The sequence below is a fragment of the Neofelis nebulosa genome, chromosome 11 (genome assembly GCF_028018385.1).
Source record: "Neofelis nebulosa isolate mNeoNeb1 chromosome 11, mNeoNeb1.pri, whole genome shotgun sequence".
NCBI classification, from domain to species: Eukaryota; Metazoa; Chordata; class Mammalia; order Carnivora; family Felidae; genus Neofelis; species Neofelis nebulosa.
The window spans coordinates 78,888,755-78,911,428 of record NC_080792.1 but is presented as its reverse complement, the minus strand read 5'-3'; the positions used below and the strand labels follow the sequence as shown (position 1 = coordinate 78,911,428).

Sequence of the window (22,674 nt, the reverse complement as noted above, 5' to 3'; positions counted from 1 at the left end):
GTAGGAAAGCGCTGGGTGAAATGCCAAAGAGCAGAAAGGGAGCTCGAGTCACGCGTACACCTACAGGCTGGGTACCACGCGCGACTCCGCTCACCAGGGTTGGGGAAGTCCCGATCCCGCCCCTGAGTCGCTGGGACGGACCCAGGCTGTCGCCAAGGATACCTGGGTAGCCAGGAGCCCCTCCCCCACAAGGCCACGCATTTCCGCTGCGTTGGAGCCTTCTGATTGGACGGCCGTCTGGACGCTACCACCAGCCCAGAGCTCGCTAAGGGGTGGAGGCGGGGTCTTGTCCCCGTGGGACTCTCGCCCTGAAGACCTGTGCTAGCAACCTGTCTAGGAGAGGATGGGTTTTTTGCCTCACACAGAGAAAAAGACTGAGGCTCGGGTCGAAAGAGTTTCCACTGCTTCTCCTACTAGAGCTTATGTTCATGCCTCTCCCTGAGAAAAGAGGGGGCGGGAAAGTGGGCAACGCACCCCTACCCGGAGCCTATTCGGTCCCAGGATCTGGAGCACCGGAAGTGTTGGCGACGTGTCAGTGCGCCCTACTCTAAACCTTCCCTCCCAGGCCACCTTTCCTATTCAGCTGCAGGATTCCGGGGCCGCCTGGGCGCTGCACCCCGCCACTTCCGCATTGAACCGCCGCTTCAACCGAACTCCCCACCTCTGCGCGCGCTCCCTCTCGAGCCTGTTGGTTGGGCTGGCTCCTGGGAGTAGCCACGCCCTTTCCCTCGCCCGGAAGCCAATGGACGGGCGTCTCCCGGCTGGGCGATGGGTAATTAATGAGGGCCGGGCGCTGATTGGCTGTAGGGTCGTGGGGGGCTGGGCGGCGGGGTAGGTTGTTCCTGAGGTGGGAGGCGGCACCCGTGGCTGAGAAGGAGGCCTGAGAGCGACATGTCCCCGGCGACTGAAGCAGAGCGGCCCGTGGCGCTGTTTTTCTGAGCCCGGGGCGGCCTGGCGGCCGACTGAGGACGAGGGTCGGCGGAGGCTGCCCCCGCTGTGGTGGCCGCCATGCTGGAGGCCCGGGCGGTTGAGGGAGCCGGCGTGGCGCTCCTGCAACTGCTATTGCTGCTGCTGCTGCCGCCGGCGCTCCGGGGGCCGGGGCTCGGCGTGGTCTGCTCGGCGGGGGCCGGGCTGCCCGAGAGCGTCATTTGGGCCGTCAACGCGGGCGGCGAGGCGCATGTGGACGTGCACGGGATCCACTTCCGCAAGGACCCTTTGGAAGGTCGGGTGGGCCGAGGTGAGAGCCCCTCAGCCGAGCCGTGGGATCCGGGGCCTGCCGTGCTGGGCGCAGTCGACCGAGGGCTGCGGGCTCTGAGCCCCTTCCTCGACCCTGGGGCCACGTCTCCGGAGCCAAGTCCGTCTCTGCGGTTTCCTCCGGGACCCGGTCAGAGCTCAGAGCCTGGCGCGGTCTCGAAGCTACGAAGAGAGATTGAGGCAGAGTTGGCGAGAAGTTATATTTGGACCTCACATCCTGCATTTTCTTAACCCCTCTCTTCCAGCCGATCTGGGAAACTAAAGACGAGGGCGGCTTGTTGCCACCTCGAGGCCTCACGGGTCGTAGGTTATCAGTGTCCCAGGCCTGGGTGGTTTTGCCGTGCTGTATCACGACCGTTCCTGCTAGATTCTTGCCATCCCAGAAATCGGCCGCTTTCCTTACCCCTTCTGCAGGAGCGGGGCTTGATTCTTAGCCGGAATAGAAAGGAATCTTCGAAGACGATGAGCCAGGAAAGTTTGATTGTAGCCTCCTCCTGCTCCCCCCTTTAGAGTGAGGACTATGTGTGCTCAAAAGTAGAAGCTGAGGCCACCCCAGAGGGTGGTTATACTGAAGCCATCCTGCACGTGAGGCTGGTGGAGTGTCAACTGGGTCAGCCAGTGGAACCTTCGGAGTATTCTATCCGAGAGTGTGTAGAGCGTGTAGCGCCTACCCTAAGAAGTCTCGAGGGGTAGGATTCCAGTGTATGGGGAAAATGATTCTGACTTAACTGACCAGCAACAGTAGTTTTCACAGAGCTGCGCAGTTCTCAGAGTTAGTGTAAGAATGGCAGGGTGGGGGTGGGGGGGAGCTGGCTAAAAATGCAGATTCCAGACCTAATAGATTAAACCCACGTTTCTGCACCAGGGGCTTCTGATGTTGGGCATCCTCAGACCAGACTTTGGGAAAATCTGCTCTAGACGCTTTCTTCTGTTAAGTGGGATTGGACAACAGGTTTAAGAGGGAAGTTCCTTATTTCGTGTGTTGGAAGGAGATTTATGTTGTATGCTGGGTTCAGAGGCTGCCAAATTGGCAGTGTGCCATCTCCAGAAAGCTAAGAGACAGACTTTCTCTCATTCTTTCCACGATGCCCAGATTTGGCTCTTGCCTTTACGAAAGGGTTTAACTTAGTTCTTCCAAGTTAGTTGCAGTGTCCTGGAGTTTGTTGTATTCGAGGGTGTATTGCTTCCATACATGTGAGGATGTTGGGACACAGGGCTGTTTTCTGAAGTTCTGTGTTTGTCTTGGAATTTACTTAGCCCTGGCATGTAGGTCTCAGTGGCCTGGGTTCAGCTGAGTCAGGGCCCCGGTCTTTAGCAGCTGTAACAGCAGCCGAAGCCAGACTTCACATAAGCACGAGGTCGCTGCTGTCTCCATCCTGGACCCTTCCTCTTTCTTCATGGGTGTGGGGAGGGAGGAAGGAGCTCTTGAGGAAACTAGAGACCGTTTGTGGACTTTGCCTCTTGAGATAGGAATGGTGAGGACGTGTGCAGATGGTTTCTTTCACTTGACAGATACCAGGCTTTACATATTACATGATCCTATTAGGTTTATTGTGCAGAGGAAAAAGCTAAGACCATGCAGGTTCAGTTCCCAGTTCAGAAATCCTGGTTTTAATTTGCTGGTGCAGGTGATTTGCAGGGGGAGGGTGTGGTGCTGGTCAGCAGTCAGCCAGGCTCTCTGTCCTTGGGTTATTGGCTCATGGTTGCAATTTCTTTGGAGGGGTTTATTGTAGCAGGTAAAATTACATGAGACCTACCAAAGCTCGTGTGTACTGGAATCCTGTCTTGGACCCCAGCCTTTGGGGTGCTCTATAAACAGAGGTTCCCTGCTCCACTCTGTCAGAGTGTAACAGACAGGGGCCATGAATTGTAGCGGTAGGAAGGGGTGGATGGAGAGTGGAGGCTGGTTGTCAACTGTGGCTTGGACCAGCCTGTTGCATCATTGCACTTACTGGGTTCCTGACTGAGAGTAGCATTTTGGTGGCCTTAGATCTGGGTCTTAGATTCGATTCAGCTTCCATTCTCCGGAGGCATCTCTGTAGTTTCTGTGCTAAGGAGTCGGTGCCACCAAGGGAAGTGTAGCTGTTCACTCTGCCTTCCCTTCCCTGGCACTGTTTGGGTGGGATGTGCCAGGTATTTGGAGACCCTTGCTCCATGCAGCTATTACACTAATTGCAGTAGGAGCTGTATGTCTAATTTCTTTTGCCACATGCCGGCGATATTGTTTCCAGCATTGGTTCGTTTTATGTTGAATGGATTTAGGCATTTGTTGCCAAGTTAATCCAGATAAGGGTTTGGCCTGCTTTTGAACTTGGTGTTTCTCTATAGTGTCTTTGTAGTTCAGCATTCTTGTAACCGTGAGTGGCTTAGAGCACCTAGTGGCTTTTGCTTTCAAAGGTACTTCATAATGTTTATTGAATTTCATTTCTGCCTTGAGGGTAGCTAGTGCTCACAGGAGATCCTCATAGCCTGGGAAAGGCTTTTTCAACTTGTGGGCTTCACCAGATGGAAATATCACTATAGAGTGCTCAACTTGGGGCTTTGGCATGCTGCAAATTCCAGGTTCTTGTTCATTCTGGGTTCCTCCTGACTCAGGAGGAAAAGGCCTGGTTATTTGGCCTGAGGGCGCAGGACTTGGCCTGGTTTTAGGAGAGGCTATTTCCTCTTCATAGAAAGATATCTGCCAATCATTTGTATGACCTTGAAGAACAGGCTTTATCTCTCTGGGCCTTGTTTTCCTTCGTACTATAACTTCTCGTGCTCTAGAAATCAGTGACCTGAGTCTGAAAACTCTCTTGCCCAGAGTGGGTTTAAGTGTCTCTATCTTTCTCTGTTCTTGATGACCTTTCACATGAAGTTATAAGTAGGGCAGAACATGGTTCCAGAGGGGAAAAAAGGTGGCTAAGGGCCTGAACCTATTAGATTACTAATTCTGCGGGCCTAAGGAAGACCCTTTTCTGGGCAGCCTTCCTTTTGGCTGGGGAGGGATTTGGCTCTGGGGAGATTAGAGCATGAAAGACGCTGAGGGTCACTGCTGTGTCTGATTTGCTTAAGGCTGTGGGATTTGTTTAGAATTTTCTCTCCATACTTTCGCCTAAGAGGCCGGCTTCATCTGCAGGCCCTCTAAGTAGCAGAAGTTCACAGGTAGAGAACTTAGGTAGGCGGTATCCCCATTTTACAGGTGAAAAAACACCTAGAGATAACAATCTGTTCCAAATCATATAGTAGTTTGCAGAGGCAGGGTTCAAATCCAGGCCTGTCTTACTCTCAAACTGGAGCTGAATTTTTTAAGTCGCCTGGCTCCTCCATTGTCCTGAACTAAGTAAGAAACAGCAGACATAATGTAGGCCCTTTGGCCCTTCCTTTTTGATTAACTGAATCCTCAAGGTTCCCCGCCTCAGTGCATTCAGAATAATTCTTTATGGACTCGCCTTGCGTGAGAAGGAAGTGACTGAGAAGAATAAGCTAGCGGTCAGGTGGGAGGCCTAACCTCGGGGTGGCAAGGGTGGGGTGGCAAGGGTGGAGTGCCACAGCAGCTCTGCAGTGGTGGTCTCGTGTAGGACAGCTTCCAGCTCATTCTGGCTTTTTCACTGCTGTGGTTCCTCACCGCAGTTTTCCAATTTTTTATTACTTCCATTTCCACTTGGTCCATTCCCTAAACTCCTGGGAGTGGAGGCATCTTTTTTTTTTTTTTTTTTTTTTTTTGGTGCTTATTGTGTGCATATGCTTGCCTGGGTGGCATACCTTTATGTCTGTCTGTGTCTCTATGAGGCACTGTATTAAGCTGTTTACAGATCTCCCTACATGCAACCTGTGGGATAGGTGTTATCCCCATTTTATAGGTGAGAAGACAAATCGTTCCACACCACATGCTAGGCGGCGGAGCCAGGATTCAAATCCAGGCCTGTCTTACTCTCAAACTGGGGCTGAATTTTTCAAACAGCCTGGTTCCTCCATTGTCCTGAACTAAGAAGCAGCAGACATAATGTAGGCCCTTTGGCCGCCTTCCTTTCTGGTTAACTGTCTGAGCTATATTGTGCCAACTTCAGCAGTGTGCTGACTGTGTACACGTCACTGTATTTTAGAGAGATCTGTTTAGCTGTGAATACCTAAAGTCTAAAGGGGAAAGAAAGAAACCCTTTTTACTGCTGCATCACTTGGGACTTGGACAAATGCAGCTTTGCATGTGGCAGATCTCCTGGGAAAGCCACTTGGGCTTTACAGGAAAAATATTTAAAGGTAATTCCAAGGTTGTTGAGTAGTTTTTATTCACATGGCTGAGTTTTGTTAGTTGTGAGACTGCGGCTCTTACAGATTACATTACTGTCAGTTTCTCACTTTTTCCGCTCACGAGAAAGAAAGAAAGAAAAAAGATTCCCCACACATGTACAAAATTCCCTGTGTATGTAAAAAGCAAATGTAGTTAATGTTCCAAATTTGTAAGGATCACGGTCCTCCTGGAAGAAGGGAATTCTTAGAGCTCAAGTGGAAGAGAAATAGCAGTCTTTTAATCTTCATGGTATAACGGTTTGAGCCTGGGAAAGAGCTGAGGCATGTTGGCAGTCCGTCCTTTGTAGTGCTACTTGGCCACCCTTTGATTTCTTGAGAAGAAATAAAAAGAAAAAAGCCTGAAGACAAAAGCGCAATAAGTTTCCTGTTGCATTGTCTCATCAGGTCCATCTGATGTCACGGCTAACTGTTCACTTACAGGAACTGTTAACAGTTATGTTTTTTTTTTGTTGAGGGCTTGACCTTAGCTGCTGGCTCTTTAGTTACTCTTTCACCTTCCTTAGAGATAAAAGATCCTGTTGGAGTTGTGGTGATTCAGATGATAAAGCTCCAGGGATGACTGCTCTTGGACATCTCCCAAAGGATCTAGGTGCCAAATGTCTTCAGAGTCATCATGTGAGATTGGAAGGTGGTCTTGAAATCTTAATCCCAGGCTGGAGGAGAGACTAGGCGGGTGTACTGAAATCATTGCTAAGTCTGCAGTTTGGAAAGTAGATTATGGAGCACTGGGAAACCTCATTGTGTTTACAGGATAAAGGAGTCAGAGAGGCTGCTCTCTGAAGGAGGAAGCATAGCTATTCATCTCTGAGGCTGGAGTGCGGTCAGTGTCTAATATTTGAGGCAAGACCCCAGTTTAATTTGTTATGTGGTGGGGGGGAGAAAAACATGTGTAATCTTGTCTCCTACTAAGGTTGGGGGAAGAAGGCTGGGGGCAGTAGAGGTTTTTGGCTTTTTGATACTGACTCAAGGTATGTAACTTTTTACCTTTTTTTTTTTTTTTTTTTTTTTTTTTTTTAAATGTAAGCTTTACCCTCAGTGTGGGGCATAAACACTCATGACTCTGAGGTTAAGAGTCACATGCTGTATCAACTGAGCCAGCCAGGCACCTCTAACTTTTTACTTTTACCCTGCCTTATTCCTTATCAGTGTGTGAGATGGGAAAGGTGGCTCCCCCAGGACTTGGGCATCTTAGGCCAGAGGTGCCAATAGGACCTTGGCAGATTTTTTTTCCTGCAAGGATGGCTTAGCCCTATGGAAAGAATAGCATGGCTTCACTGCTCCTCAGGCACCTCCTTAGTTGCTGTTTGTTGGTTCAGCGAATCATCTTGAGTGCCTATTTATGTGCCAGGGACTTTGTTAGGTGCTGGGGCTACATTAGGAACTTTTTGGTTGTGAACTCTTTTGGATTAACTGGGGATACGTTCAGGAGAGAGTAGGTGAGGTTGAGTTTTGTGAGTTTGTGGGAAGTAAGGTGCTTGCATGTAAAAGAAATTAGAGAGTATCACGCCCTTTTTGTGAGCATGTTTCTCTGGTATTTACCACCCTTGGAACTTTGTGAATGAAAATTATAAAAAGCAACTAAGCTGGTATCTTATTTGTAGTAAAGACAATGCAGAATGACTTGCCTAACATTTCCTGTTTGTTTTATACCCTTGAGCTTTTCTGAATGAAAAAAACTCTTTGAACTTAATGGTCTTGCAGAGTTCTTGGCCATCCCCCCCTGTTTTATGAGGTTTCTCTGAAGCTCCCCTCTCAGGGAGCCAGGAGCTGTAGCTTTTGCCTGTTTTCTTCCTGTCACTCTCTGCGGTTGAGGAAAGTCATTTTAACAAGCTTCTAAGAAGTTCTTCTCTGAGGGTTAGGGAGCTGTTGGGGTGATTAGTGTTTGGTTTCTTTCACTTTTTCTTCCTTAGAGCCATTAGGCTCTCTGATGCTTGCCTTTGTGTCTGGTCTCTTTAAAGCCAGATGCAGAGGGGGTGGCCCCTTCCCCTGGGAGGGTTACTAGCATTGCCCCAGAAATGGCTCTGGCAGTTGTGGGGTCTCTGCAATTTTTGTGTGTCTTGCCTCTGATGTGGTGTCTCTTTGTCTTTTGTCCCCAGCCTCCGACTATGGTATGAAACTGCCAATCCTGCGTTCCAACCCCGAGGACCAGATCCTGTATCAAACAGAGCGGTACAATGAGGAGACTTTTGGCTACGAAGTGCCCATCAAGGAGGAGGGGGACTACGTGCTGGTGTTGAAATTTGCTGAGGTCTACTTTGCACAGTCCCAGCAGAAGGTGAGGCCTGGTCAGTGGGACATTGCCACTCTTGGATAGTCCCCTGCTATGGGCCAGAGAATGTAAGAGCCTCCCCAGAAGGGAGGAACAGGTGAGCTTTGAGGAGAAGCTGGATTCCTTCTGCCCCTCGAGAAGCGATGTCCCGTTGCTCACAAGGCTGCACTTGCCTTGGGGGTTGGTGACAGAAGGCAATGCCAGACTCTTAGTTCTTGGCAACTAACTGATCCTGGTCGTCTTCCTTACTTGTCAGCACCTTCTTGTTTTTAACCTTATTCTTTTCCTGTCTCTTCTTATGAATTTCCTTCTTTCCATGTTGAGCATTTTTCTTTTTCCATGTTGAGCTTTTTGTTTATATTCTTTGTTTCCTAAGGCCAGTATGAGACCTTGACCATGAAGGAACATGGCTTTGATTTGGCTCATGTAAAGAACTCTGTACCCTTGACTATATCCAGCTCTTTCATTTTAAAAATTATTTCTGAACTTGAAGCCCAAACAGGTACATGATGTCCAGCTGCTAAAGGAGTATGAAGCTGATGGTTTTGACATTGTCTCTCTTTCTTTTTATTTTAATCGTGGAAGGTATTTGATGTGCGACTGAATGGCCATGTCGTGGTGAAGGACTTGGACATCTTTGATCGTGTTGGGCACAGCACAGCTCATGATGAAATCATCCCTATGAGCATCAGAAAGGGAAAGCTGAGTGTCCAAGGGGAGGTGTCCACCTTCACGGGGAAACTCTACATCGAGTTTGTAAAGGTAATGCTCTCCCTCTGCCTTCCCAGCTGAGGAGATGTTTAAAAGAGTGGGGGTGGGGGAATGTTTACTGCTGCGTGGTGCTGACCCCGGTTCTCCCATTTCCCAGGGGTACTATGACAATCCCAAAGTTTGTGCACTCTACATCATGGCTGGGACAGTGGATGGTAAGTGGTGTTTTTAACTTGCTTTTTTGCCTTGGTCTGAAGGATATGATTGAGGAAAGCCTTGGGGGAATAATTTAGCCATTCACTTTTGTATAAACACTTAAAGCCAAATTGTGGGGAATCCAAAGTCAGATGGATGGGGACGGGGTGCAGCATGGTGCTGACCATAGCTTTGGAGTAAGGTCTGTGTTCAGATTTTGCTGCTGCCACTTAATCAGCTGTTTGGTTTTGGACAAATTCCTTTAAGTTCACTGTAAATGGGGCTTAATAATGGTAACTACTGGTGTGCCTTGACCCTTCTAGTCTTGGAATCGCCTAAAACCTGTCCTTATTCTCTTTCTTTGACATCAATTTCCTGGGGGCAGAAAGGGAAAAGGCAAGAGGGAGGAGTCTTTCAGCGTTTCGGTGTGCTCTCGGGCATTGCTCAACTGCACTGGACAAAAGTCCACTTCCGAATGTCTCCTTGTCCTTGGGATCCAGCCTTAGGGTATATCACTTTCTCAGCATTGAGATGATCCTGGCTGCCAGCTTCCCAGGCTGATTTTTGCACAGAAAGCTGGTGTCTTAGTGACTTTTCTCTTCCATTCGGCCTCTGTACCCTTTCCCGAAACTCATCCTTAATGCAACAAGGGGCTCATCCTGTTGTCTTGATGTGTCCCAAGATGCTGGTGTTATGACATCTAGGCAGATGTCTTGCCACAAAAACAGATTTGTAGCTTGAGTCCCTAAGGAGCAGGCAGAACAGAGGGGTGGTGTGTGCTGACAACCCAGGGCCCTGTAGCTCAGCTTTTCCTCAGTTGCTGTGTGAATCAGAAGGGCATATGGGATTGTGGAGGCTGCAGAAGGGATTTGAAAAGGTTAAGTTTTGGGTGTCGAGTCATTGCCACTGTTCAGTCCAGTCCTCACGGTTCTGAAGAAGTAGAAAAGGAAGGTGATAGGAAGCCTCCCTGGAGTAGGGCTTTTACTACATTTTAGTTAAATCTAAAAAAGACTGGTGTTTGCAGCCATCTGCTATTCTCTAGGCCAGGAGTTGTTTCTGCTACATCTGTTTTTTTGCTGTAGACCTTGCATAGGTCATAGCATCTCTTTATTGTGGCTCATTTATGGCTCTTAAGGGTCTCAGTTAAACGGTGTGGGTCTTGGGGCACCTGGGTGGCTCAGTCGGTTGAGCATCCGACTTTGGCTCAGGTTGTGATCTCATGGTTTGTGGGTTCGTGCCTTGCGTCAAGCTCTGTGCTGACAGCTCGGAGCCTGGAACCTGCCTTGGATTCTGTGTCTCCCTCTCTGCCCCTCCCCTGCTCGCACTCTGTCTCTCTCTCTCTCAAAAATAAATAAACATTAAAAAAAATTTTTTTTTTAAATGGTGTGGGTCTTACTGAAAAGATGTCTATTTTCTTGTGTCAGATGTACCAAAGCTGCAGCCTCATCCAGGACTGGAGAAGAAAGAAGAGGAAGAAGAAGAAGAAGAATACGATGAAGGGTCTAATCTCAAAAGACAGACCAATAAGAATCGGGTGCAGTCAGGTCCCCGCACGCCCAACCCCTATGCCTCGGACAACAGCAGCCTCATGTTTCCCATCCTGGTGGCCTTTGGAGTCTTCATTCCAACCCTCTTCTGCCTCTGCCGGTTGTGAGAACAAATACCATCCTGAACAGGGTGAAGGGGTGTGGGAAAGAAACCGAACATGTTGGTTTTGGTTTCTGTATTTTTCACAGTGATTAACAGACAAACAAACAAAACCACACACAAAAATTAAAGGAGAAAAAAAGAGGCAGAGTGGGTAGAGAGCAGCCCTTATCCACCACTGGTCCCAGCCCTGCTTCAGTCCTCGTGCTCTCTTTGTGGCTGGCCCCAGCCGTCTCTTTTCCTCTCCAGGGTACTTAAGGTGAAGCAGATCCTCCATGTTCAAGGAGCCCCATCTGCACACCTAGTGGAAAGGACTCTGAACGCAGAGCAGACGTGGTTCCTTTTTTTAGGTTAGAAATTAACAGCAGGGAAATGTCATCTTATTACCTGAGAAGACCAGCGCTGGGAGTTGGGTATGTTCTGAAGTTCTGTCCAGATAAGTTTTCAGATGTCCTGGGATTGAAAGTGTGTGTGCTTTGTGTATGTGTGAAGGTGTATAATTTGTATGATAAAGACGAAAACAGAAGGGGGATTTAAAAAAAAAAAAAAAAAAAGAAAAGAAAAGAAAATTAGATACTTCCTTACTTGGAAGCCTTTCTGGTTTCAGCCCAGTGATGGTTCCACCTTAAGTGTTTGCGCTTTGTCATTGCTTGTCTCCCTGACATATGCCAGTTAGAGGACTGTCTGGTATCCAAGACGATTAGTTTATGTCAGGTCCTCAAGTTGCCTCTGACTTGTTACCACAACAAATCATTTTGATTTCAGTGCCTGTTGGGGACTTTGATTTCTTCTCATTTTTTTCCCCCTTTAATCTGGCCCATTTGAAATATCTTCTTTCTCTCTCAGTCATCCCGCTAAGTTATTGCCAAGAAGGGAAGGCGACCTGGGGATTTGGGGTTCCCTCTGCTTGAATGTCTTATCCTCTACCACCTCACCTTGTTGGTACCTCCCTCCCTGGATCTCTGAGCCAGCAGCCAGGAGGACCTGACCCAGCAGTTCTTTTACTGGCCCCTTTGTAGGGTCTTGCTGCCAGGGGACAGGGATGCTTTCCAGCCTGCAGCAACAGAACACTTGACCTTAAAAGTCTTTTCTGGTCTTTGGATTAGAAAAGGCTTATGTTAGCATAACTTAAGAGCCACCTCAGAGACTTGAGCCCTACTAAGTGACTGACCACTGTTTAGAGTGTCTATCTAGTATTTGATGTTCATTTATTCCCATGTCCTTCTGTGTCACAAGTCAACCAGTTTTGGTTTATGCCTAGAGCTGCCCCAAGAAATTAGACTCATTGTCTGTATCTGGCCCACTGGCGCCTCTTCCCGATCCTAGCAGTCTGCCCCTTTCCTTTCATTTCCGTCTGAGCTGCAGTTGGGTTCTTGGTGTGACGGAGCTGAAAGATTTCTAGTCAGCCATAGTCCTGGCAGCTCTGAAGCCAGCCTTAGCATCAAGTGGCTGTCTTCAATTCCCTGGAAAAACTTGTACAGGAAATGAAGGTTCCCTGTTGCCTTTTCTTTCTGGTCACTGTTATTCTTTTCCCAGTTAGAGCAACAATGAGGGAGGACCCAACCAAGCTACACAGAGTTTTGTGGGTGGAAAGCAGTAGGGTTAGCTTCCGCTGGGGCTAGAGCAGCATAGAATCTCAGACCAGGCTCATCTTTTTAGAATGTGTTTAATTTTGTCTTTTTTTTTTTTTTTTTTTTTTTTTGATGTGTTTGAAGAGCTCCACGCATTTGAATTGCTTATGTGACAAAGTAAGTAGCTCTTGGGCTCATGGCCTGGGTTTTGGCTCTTAATGAGTTACTCTGGGCCAACATTTAGTCCTTTGAGAGTGGGAGCCCTTTATTTTAGCTGTGACTTAGGCCTCAGTAGTAGGGGATTGAGTCAGGCATCTGGATGACTGTGGCCTGAGGCCGCAATAAGGGGAACACTTCCTGGAGTGCTTCACAAAGCTCCCTGCTTTGAAGGATGGCATCCTGTAGCCTTGGTCCGGGGCACCCCTTGCCCAGGGCAATGGACGTCCTGACTAATTGGGCTTCTGACAGTGGCTTTGGTTCCCCTTCCATCAGATCTCCTCAAAGCTGGAGGCCACTGTCAATGGAGTAGACAAGAGGAGGAAGGAGGACTCACTGCCTCCATTTTGCCTTGTTTGTTAGTTTGCCTGGGTCTTTGAGGAAGGAGGGGTCCCGCCTACTCACCTCAACCCATCCCTTCAGTGACTCAGAGTCTCAGAAGGAAACCCTGGCTCCTGGGGCCATTTCCTAACGGTACTGTAAGCCAAGCAGCTTTGCTTCCAAGCCCACCCCTGTTTCCAAGCTCACTCCTTTCCCCTGAGCCCAGGGATAGGGATGGGCATTTTCCTCTGCTTGTGTCCGAAAGGAAGGAACATCTTTCTATGGCTCACAAAAACTAAAGGAGAAGTGAGGAAACAGGAAGAAGTATGGTGGGGGGCTGGGGTGGAGTCCCCTGGAGCCAAGTCCACCCAGCTAACAGCTGCCCAGGGCTGGTCACAGCTGGCCCATGATGCTGAACTTGAAAGCTTTTTTTTTTTGTTCGGGGAGTGGGGGGCTCCTTCAAGATGATATAGGTACATGAATTTTAGGTTAAAGGGGTGGGGTGGGGCACTCTTTATTTTTATTTTTGTATAGTGTACGTCACAAATTACTCTGTTCGTTGTTTGCTTTTTGCACTGTTTGTTCTCCTGCCTGTATTTTGAGCTAGTGCTAGGACCAGGCAGCTACGCTGTAGGGAGTCTATCTGGGGTTGGGGAGGTGATGAGGGATGCCACTTAGCTCTGGGGAAGGGGAGGCCTGGACTCTTCTACTGGATCCATGCACTGTCCTAGGTTTTTAGATCTCCCTGAGCCCAGCTGGCCAAAGCCAAGAGCAGACGGCCAAGATGAAACTCCTTTTGCCAGGAATGTGGCTTCGGTTCAGTTTCTGGGTGGACCACGTTAAGATGTTCTGCTGGGGATAGACTGAGAGTCTTCAGTGTAGCTCTGATTTGGGTCAGGGGCCAGCTGGCCTTTTTGGGTTTCACTCATGCTGACTGAAACATCCTGCCAGGAAATAATCTGTGGGACTCATGTCCCCTAAACCAGATCCATATTTCTGTAACATCTCCACTATGGAGGAGAAGCTGCTCAGTGGATATCTTGAATTCTGGTGACTTGAAAAATGGTTATCTTCGAGTGTCAGTGGTGTTAGACTCCCGGGTGGTGGGGGTGGGGGCGGCACAGGACCTGTAGGGTCACTACCGGCTGGTTTGAGAATGTAACCTTTTCTCTTTTTTCCACTGTTTGCCTAAGAGATACTGGCCTGAAATTGGGAGAGCACATTAGAGGTCAATTAGGCTTTGAAGAGATGGGGTGAAGTTCAAGTTAAGTTTACCTGCCCCTTTCTGTGTCTGGAAACTAATCTGGTTTTGGAATTGTGTTTTGACTTCTTTATCTTTTTAGAGAAGCTTCTGTTTTAAGGAATTTCTCTTCCTTCTTATCCTGCTTCTACTTTCTCCTGGGAAGACCTGGCCATGGCTTCTAGAATCTCAGTTGAACTTCAGAAAACAGCAGCAGTATTTTCCCTTTCCTAGCACATATACTCCTTTCTCTAGAAATTGGCTCTCCTTGGGAAGACCAGGGAAAGAGTCCACGGGTTCTCTACCCTCCCTGGAGATTGGGGCAGGACCCACCCCGGTCAGCACAGTGCCTTTTCCTCTCCTGCTCTGAGCCAGGGTGGGCATTCCCTTTAGATTCAGGTCTGGGCAGGGGTCTTACAGTCCCTGCCGTGGGGCTGCATCCCCATCCCTTTCTCCCCCTCCCCTTTGCTGGCCGGCTCTAACCTAATTCAAGTGTCTTCTTGCCTCGAGGAGCCTTAATGGCATCAAGTGGCAACATGTAATATTGTCCTCTATGCCTCTCCAAAGGACCTAGGAGAGCAGGTGAACTTTCCAAAGTGAGAGACTAACAGATGCTCCTGTTCAAAACAAGGGAGGAGGAGGAGATGCTTGGGCCTCCTTCGGCTGTGGCCCTGGGGGAAAGGAGCCTGGGGTAAGGCTCAGTGATAGTGCGGAAGCAGAACCAGAAACACCCGGGATCTGTTCAGAAATCTTAGAAGTCTGCTTCTCTTCTATGGAAAGATATAATTAGTGATCAAAGAGCTCTAAAAATATTGCAAAGAAGCCTTAATGTTCAAGCTTCAGAGAGATCAGAGTAATTTCTCCCGTTCTGTCCGAGCTAGGACTCTTTCTGTATTTAGACCTCTTCTGGGGCAAGAGGGCTAGATTTCCTCATTTTATTATGAGACCAGATTGGCATCAGTGGGTCAGCTGCCCAGCTAGGGCAGATTTCTTCTTTGAACGTGGGTGGCTTGCTGCCGATCTAGTTTGTCCTTCCCCAGCTGCCTTTTGGGTGGCCTGCCTTCGGCTGCCAAATCATTTTGATAAGAGCAGATAATTTGGGGACTGGCTGGACTGGCAGAAAAAGAGCAGGATGGATCTCTTGGGACAGTCCCCTCCCACCCCCCACCCCCTCCAGGATCATAAAGACAAGGAGCCAGGATTGTGCCGGCAGCCAGGGAAACAGTAGTCCTGTTAGAGTTGGCAGGGAGGGCCCTGGCACCTCTCACATGCAGGCAGTCTTGTGAGGTGGGGGCACACAGCACCAGGAGAAGCAGAACTTCGTTCTCACCTCTATTTTGAGCTTCAGTGCTTTATTTCAGTATGAGGGAAAACAACAACAAACTGAAGTGTGCTTTCCGTCCTTTGAAAGGACAACTGTCAGGAAAGGAGAGCCGAGTTGCCAGGTGGGAGGGGAGAATTGGCAGGGAGAGTCTTTACGGCAAAACCAGGAATGAGGCGTTCTTGACTCCTCTTCCCTGGCGTGTTACGATCCAGGGAATGAAAAGAAATTTGACCCTGGATTAGTTCCCTCTTTGCATCCTCCTTCCACCATGTTCTCACACACTAGGACCAGCTGCCCATTCTGAGCTCAGAGCAGCCTCTTCAACAATTATTGGCCTAACCTGGCTTGTCAGGAAACCACCCCTGCCTCCTTCCCCCCCCCCCCTGCCCCCCCCCCCCCCCCCCGCCCCCATTGGGCCTGGCTGCTCCGTTCTATACCAAGTACTGGAGAAGAGTGGCAAGTTCTTAGTAGGCCTGGTAGCTCCTAGATTCCCATCCTCTCCCTGCCGCGGCGAAACAAACTGTAGCCACAACATGCATTTACAGCAGCACAGTGAGATGTGATTGAGGGGCTTTGAACCTGGCTGGCCCGGGAAAGCAGTGGGGGGTGGATAGAGCTGTCTTTCCTTCTGGGCTGTCTCCATCTGTCCCTACCCCTTACATGCCCCATCCTACTCCCACCAAAAAGTAAAAAAATCAGGATGTTTTTCACTGTCCATTGCTTTGTGTTTTAATAAACAATTTGCAGTGACACTGTTGAGATTGAGTTTGAACTTGATTGTGAAGAGGTGAAGTGATTGAGTGGGAAAAGGGAGACATGGGGGCTCACTTAGCTGCAAAGGGCTCTCCTGGGACAAGACCGGCGGCTTTTGTCCATTTTAGCCTCGTGTCTCTTGCTTCTGTTTTCGCCGGGATGTTTGGTTGAGAGAATGAAGTTCTGTAAAACTGCCTGGCCATTTCAGCCAGCAGTGCATTCAAGGAAAAATAAACAGTTGTTTTGTTTTGTTTCCACTTTCACTGGAATGCCAGGCCATGACTCGACTCTCCCTCCCAATGCACATCTTTCCCTCAGCTTCCATGACAGCCTGTGGACAGACCGAGCCCTGGGACGATTTTCTCTGCTTTCTCCTTTTCAGGTGTGTTGTCAGTGTTGAGTATACATTGGGAAGGATGTATATGCAGAAAGAGCAGGAAGGACTTTTTCCCCCTGTAATGAATCTACCTTGTTCACAGCTGAGGAGCATGAAACTCAAAAAACTTAATTTACCCCAGGCTAGTCAGTAAACAGTGAAGCCAGGTTTCAAATTCAGTCTATCTGCCTGCAAAGCCCCTGTTCTCTCTAAGCTATAAGGATAATTGTAGATATCCCTTAATGGAGCCCTTGAAATGGATGAGGCACAATGCCAAGCACTTTTACAGAAGTTATTTCTGTTTAATCTTCAACAAAACAGTTGGTATTAGCCTTACGTAGGTGAAGTGACTTGCCCAAGGCCATAGAGCCAGCCTAGACGGAGCTAGGACTTTACACCAGGATTCTGGCTCATCATTACTCTCTATTACTCTGATTACCTTTCCTTTCCCCACCATGCTATGTGACTGGCTCCAGACTCCAGAACCTACCTGCTGTATTTCTCCAGCAAGAATGGAGGCTGCTGGTACCAGGAGAGTTTGGCCTACTTCCCTCAGTTATCCCTTAAAGGGCAGAATTCATTGCTCAGCTCCAAGAATGAGGCCAGTGTTGATGGCGTCTGTTCTCAGGGCCCAAATAAACCAGGAGGCCCACAGAGCCTCTTTCTTAGCTCGAGCCCACCCATAACTGGAGTTCTTTACTAATTCAGACCTAGCTGTTACTATTTCAAGTAGCTTTCCACGAGCTGCCAAATGGGGGAAGAGACCTGAAGAAGCCTTGCTCTAGGGAGTTGCAGGGAGGAAAACTGACAGAAGATCTTGGGCCAAGTGCTGGGGGTTGGGTGAAACCGCTCCTTGGGTCCAGATCTTAATCTCGTGAAGGAAATCAGGCTCCCGGTTGGCTGGAGCCGGTGTGTCGGACCTTTCTCCATACTTAGTACCCCACCCCCCCTCCGTCCCGTATAGAGGAAGAGAGAGGAGTTTTCTCCACATTTACTGGAAAGCTCATTGCTATTAGCAGTGGTGAGGGGTCAAGGAAGAGAGGACGTGGAGCAGGGAGGTTCTGCAGTGGGATTGCCTCTGTTCTCTGACAGCCTGAGGTGGTAGGCACCTCACTGCAGGACTCTGGCCCTAGAGTCTTAGTTTTGTTTGTTGCCACCCACTTATATGTTAGTAAAAAATAACCCCACTTGCTCTTTTGGCTTGGCCTTGTGCTAAGACTTGCTGTCCTGGGTCTCCTTGCCGCTGCCACTGGAATCCATGTGTGGCTTCCTCAAGCCTGGTCCCTAGCTCATTTCCCCTCAGCTCTCTTCAGTCACCATGCTCTCCCATCCAGCTCCACCTCTTCTCCCCATCTGGTGTGCCTGCCCTCTGCTGAGGGGTCCTGGAGAAAGGCTGCTCAAATGTATTGGCATCGTGACCACTCACGATTCACGCTCCCTGGTACCAGCATCGTGCTTTCGTTGCTGGTTTTGATCTCTTCACTACATCCAGGGAAGATGTGTGACTAGCTTGACTTATAAAGGAGGAAACAAAGGCTCAGAGGGGATAGATGACCTGCCCGAAGTCACATAGCTGGTAAGTGACAGAGTGAGGAGTGGGACTAACCACACGCTCATGCTCTTTTTTTTTTTTTTTTCAACGTTTTTTAATTTATTTTTGGGACAGAGAGAGACAGAGCATGAACGGGGGAGGGGCAGAGAGAGAGGGAGACACAGAATCAGAAACAGGCTCCAGGCTCTGAGCCATCAGCCCAGAGCCTGACGCGGGGCTCGAACTCACGGACCGCGAGATCGTGACCTGGTTGAAGTCGGACGCTTAACCGACTGCGCCACCCAGGCGCCCCCACACGCTCATGCTCTTAATGCCATGATGTGCTGTTCTTTAAAAAACAAGACAAAACAAAAAACAATTAAATGAAGGTAACTGATGATGCTGGGTGATGGTTAAATGGAGGTTTATTATATCATTCCTTTTCTGAAAAAGAAAGTAACTCTTTAAGATGTAGTGATATAGGAAATACATGAGCATTTTTTTTTTTCCAACGTTTTTTATTTATTTTTGGGACAGAGAGACAGAGCATGAATGGGGGAGGGGCAGAGAGAGAGGGAGACACAGAATCGGAAACAGGCTCCAGGCTCCGAGCCATCAGCCCAGAGCCTGACGCGGGGCTCGAACTCACGGACCGCGAGATCGTGACCTGGCTGAAGTCGGACGCTTAACCGACTGCGCCACCCAGGCGCCCCTATGAGCATTTTTTTAATTTAAAGTTATATGGATGCAAAATCTGAAAACTTCTCATTCTCATACCTACTCATCTAATCCCTAGAGGAGAATATAGGTGATGGTCTGGTGGATATCTTTCCTTTTATACGTATTTTATATGGACATATATTTATATGTATACGCATATATACATATACACATATTGATACAGATTTTTTTTTTTAATGTTTATTTTTGAGACAGAGAGAGACACAGTATGAGCGGGGAGGGGCAGAGAGAGAGGGAGACACAGGATCCGAAGCAGGCTCCAGGCTCAAACCGTCTGTGCACAGAGCCCGATGTGGGGCTCGAATTCACAAGCGGTGAGATTCTGACTTGAGTGGAAGTCAGACGCTTAACTGATTGAGCCACCCAGGTGCCCCTACACAGATTTATTCTGCACATGTGCACATGTTTCTTCAGAATCCATTGGGGAATTATTGGGTCAAACATTATATGCATTTAAAAATTTGGAAGTACTGCCCTCCACAAGGCTCCATGAGTTTTCACTCACCAAGCTTGTGCTGTATGACTTGGCAATATGCGAGAAATCCCTTTTGGAAACAGGTGGGATATAAATATAAATTCTTGCTTTGTAAAAACAGCCCTCAGCCAGGGAGATGGTGACTTGGCTACTAGGGAAGTTACCAGTTCTCAGTCCCAGACCACAAGGCATGCCTGCAGTCCCAGCTTTGACCCGCCAATTCGATGCATGCCACCTTTAGGAGGGAGTAGGAAGGAGGACTGAAGTTCCCAGTCTTTGCAGAAAAAGCCCTCTGATGTCTTGCTTACCTTGGTTGCACCAGCACCAGGCCCCACCTGCCTGGCCTGGTTTGAGTCAGACTGCCTGGCTACCCTGGGACTGCCCTGGAAAATAGCCACTGTCACACCTCTTACAGCAAGGAAAACAACCAGGAGAGGGACTTGCAGAGCTCAGAGCTGGGGTGAAAGAGTCTGGCCTGTCCATGCTGGCCTTCCCGCATCTAGCCCAGGGAAACCTTGGGTTAAAATTTGCTAATCCGGTAGCAGCTCTGTGTTGTCCTCTTTCCTCCAAACATGGTGTTAGTTTATGTACTTTTCAAAAAACACTTTTTAAAAGAGCCTTTTGATACGCCTTAGAAAGATTGGTGAAGAGAAGTAGCAGCAGATTGGAGTTTATAGCCCTTATTCTTCCTACTCCTTCCGTGTGTGTGTGTGTGTGTGTGTGTGTGTACAAAGGTTCATAGGTAGTGACCCGAGAGAGTATAGGCCCCAGCTCCAGCTCCCTATATAGGAGTTTTTATTTAATTTGCTTTTGAACAGGAAAAAGTGATCACATGTGAAGTTGCTTTTAAATTTTAAGAGAAGATAAGGCTACTTTGGTTTAATGTTTTCCTTCCGGACAAAGATCCTAAGATGTATATTTTTTAAATATATAAGCAACCCATGATCGTATGCTGGTGACAAAATAGTGCATAAGTAGCTCTCATGTCAAAAGTGACTATATTCTCTTTTTAGTTCGTTCCTCCTAATACTGTCTCCTCCCCCGAGGGAACTACGCTTAACACTTTAGTGTATCTCAAGATCTCTTCCTTTGCAGTTACAAATGCAGATCCATATTGGGGCGCCTGGGTGGCGCAGTCGGTTAAGCGTCCGACTTCAGCCAGGTCACGATCTCGCGGTCCGTGAGTTCGAGCCCCGCGTCGGGCTCTGGGCTGACGGCTCAGAGCCTGGAGCCTGTTTCCGATTCTGTGTCTCCCTCTCTCTCTGCCCCTCCCCCGTTCATGCTCTGTCTCTCTCTGTCCCAAAAATAAATAAAAAACGTTGAAAAAAAATTAAAAAAAAAAAACAAAAACAAATGCAGATCCATATATTCATGTCCTTTTTATTTTATTTATTTTTACTTTCTTTTTTTTAAGTTTATTATTTTGGGAGAGAGAGCATGAGCATGCAAATGCCAGGGGGTGAAGGACAGAGAGAAGCCCAAGCAGGCTCTGTGATATCAGCACAGAGCCTGTGAAGGGGCTGGAACCCATGAACTGTGAGATCATGACCTGAGCCAAAATCAAGAGTCCATGCTTAACCAATTGAGCCAGCCAGGTGTGCCCCCCCCCCTTTTTGTTTTTCATGTCCTTTTTATTTTAAACAAATGGGATTCTGTGCCTTGTCCCCCCTGCCTCCTCCTACCCCCAATATGTCTAAGCTCTCTCTATACTGGTACATATAGATGGATCTCATTCTTTTTTTTTTTTTTAAGGTTTTTTTTTTTTTTATGTTTATTTTTGAGAGCACACATGCGCGAGCACACTTGAGCAAGTCTATGTGCTGACAACAGAGAGCCTGATGTGGGGCTGGAATTCACAAACCGTGAGATCATGACCTGAGCTGAAATCAAGAGTCAGATGCTTAACAGACCAGCCACCCAGGGGCCTGGGATCTCATTCTTTTTAACAGCTGCATAACTTGAATGGATGCAACTGTAATTTATTGTAATTTTTCAATGTTGCAAATGGTTCTGTGGTAAACATCTTTGCACTAAACAACTCTGTGCATAAAAGGGGTAATACATTTGTTACCATCCCTAGAAAGAGAAAAGTGGGGGATCCAGGTAACTATTCCTGAGAACTCTGAGAACAAAGGTTCAGTGAGTAAGTGAGTGGGAAATGGCTGCATTCTGAGCCTCCCTCCTGGTGATTCACAATTAAGTAGCGTATTAAAAGTTCTGGAAATTCTTCAGTAACCACTCACTGCTGAGTGGTTTTAAAAGAGTTGTTTGCAAAGGGAAGGACTTTAATTCTTTGTACACATCTATTAAAATTTTCCTGAACGGTTTGGTAAATGCCACCGTGGTAATCTCTCAAAGACAGGACAGTTTTTAGATAGGAACTTGGCCACATACTGTTCCACCAGGCTGGGCAGCTGGGGTGTAGTAAGGTTTGGATTTTGTCCATGAACGAGGCTAGGTCTGTCAGCCCCTCCCAAGCCCCTTACATAAGGTGAGAAGGACACAGCAAAGCCTGGCATAAATTAAGTATTGAGGCTGACCATGGGGAGAAAGGTGGAGTTTCACTCTGGCCTAAGTCTGGGTAAGATGTGATACCACACTTAGAAGACACACTACATCAGTTGTAGGCCCAGGCCTCCGACACAGAAGACTGTTGATCCAGAATCCCTAGAGAAGGAGCCAACCAGGGGTGTGAGAGGAGGGCCTCAACCCACCCTTCACCCACTCAACCCCCTGGCCCACCTCTTCCAATTGGTGAAGTCATGGTTAACTTCCAGGGCTCAGTGCAGATGTTGCCTCTGTGAAGCCTCTTCCCGATTGGCCCGACCACTCCTGTGTGTTCCGGTAGCATCTTTGCTCTACCTCTTTTTAGAGCAGTTGGCCATCTGGCTCCTCTTTGAGTTCATTCATACTTACTGGGTTGGTCAAGAGGAAGGGCCACATAATGAATTATGTACTTCACAGTCTGTCCCAGCAAAGGGGAAGCTCCTTCAGAGTGGAGCATTCCTTCACTCACTCGCTCATTATTGAGCACCTACTGTGTCAGCCATGAGCTGGACTGCCAGAATACAATAGTGAATAAGGTGGACCCAATCCCAGTCCTCATTCATGTTCTTACGTTCCCTGTAGTCTAGCACAAGGTCGAGCCCAAAGCCTGGCACAGTAGGATTTAGAAACTGTACTCTGGAAAGGTGCTTTTTGCAAGGCAAGCACTTTTAACTTCTGTGCTACAGATTAAAAAACTCTCTCAAGATGCCTTGTCTACAGTTTATATGACAGAAAGTCATTTGACTGTATGAAATATTTTAAAGACATTTGAGGTGAGGTGACTTTTTTTTTTTTTTTTTTTAATTTTTTTTTTCAACGTTTTTTATTTATTTTTGGGACAGAGAGAGACAGAGCATGAACGGGGGAGGGGCAGAGAGAGAGGGAGACACAGAATTGGAAACAGGCTCCAGGCTCCGAGCCATCGGCCCAGAGCCTGACGCGGGGCTCGAACTCACGGACCGTGAGATCGTGACCTGGCTGAAGTCGGACGCTTAACCGACTGCGCCACCCAGGCGCCCCGAGGTGAGGTGACTTTGGGGACCTGATGGAGAGTCTGGGGGTTGGCACCCCAGCCACCCTTGCGGCTTACCACCTGGCTGGGCCCAAGCAGGCGAGACGGCAGCCGGCCGCTGACCCGCAGGCCCCGCCCCCGCCCCCACCCCTCCCCAGGTGCCACCCCGGGCCCCGCCCCCGCTCTCCATAGTTACGGCGC

The 22,674-nt window shown here is 48.4% G+C and overlaps 1 protein-coding gene across 2 annotated transcripts; it reads left to right on the top strand.

Annotated features, from left to right (window-relative positions):
- Positions 1 to 526: 526 nt before the first annotated feature.
- MLEC (malectin) lies at positions 527 to 15,790 on the top strand. Of its 2 annotated transcripts, none has more exons than XM_058691088.1 (5): positions 527 to 772; positions 7,641 to 7,819; positions 8,399 to 8,575; positions 8,682 to 8,739; positions 10,144 to 15,790. In XM_058691088.1, the coding sequence occupies exons 1-5, from the start codon at positions 769 to 771 to the stop codon at positions 10,371 to 10,373; spliced, it is 648 nt and encodes a 215-aa protein (XP_058547071.1). In that variant the 5' UTR covers positions 527 to 768; the 3' UTR covers positions 10,374 to 15,790. The 2 variants fall into 2 exon arrangements, with proteins under 2 accessions (XP_058547071.1, XP_058547070.1); XM_058691087.1 differs by lacking the exon at positions 527 to 772 and adding an exon at positions 842 to 1,237.
- The last annotated feature ends 6,884 nt before the right edge of the window (positions 15,791 to 22,674 follow it).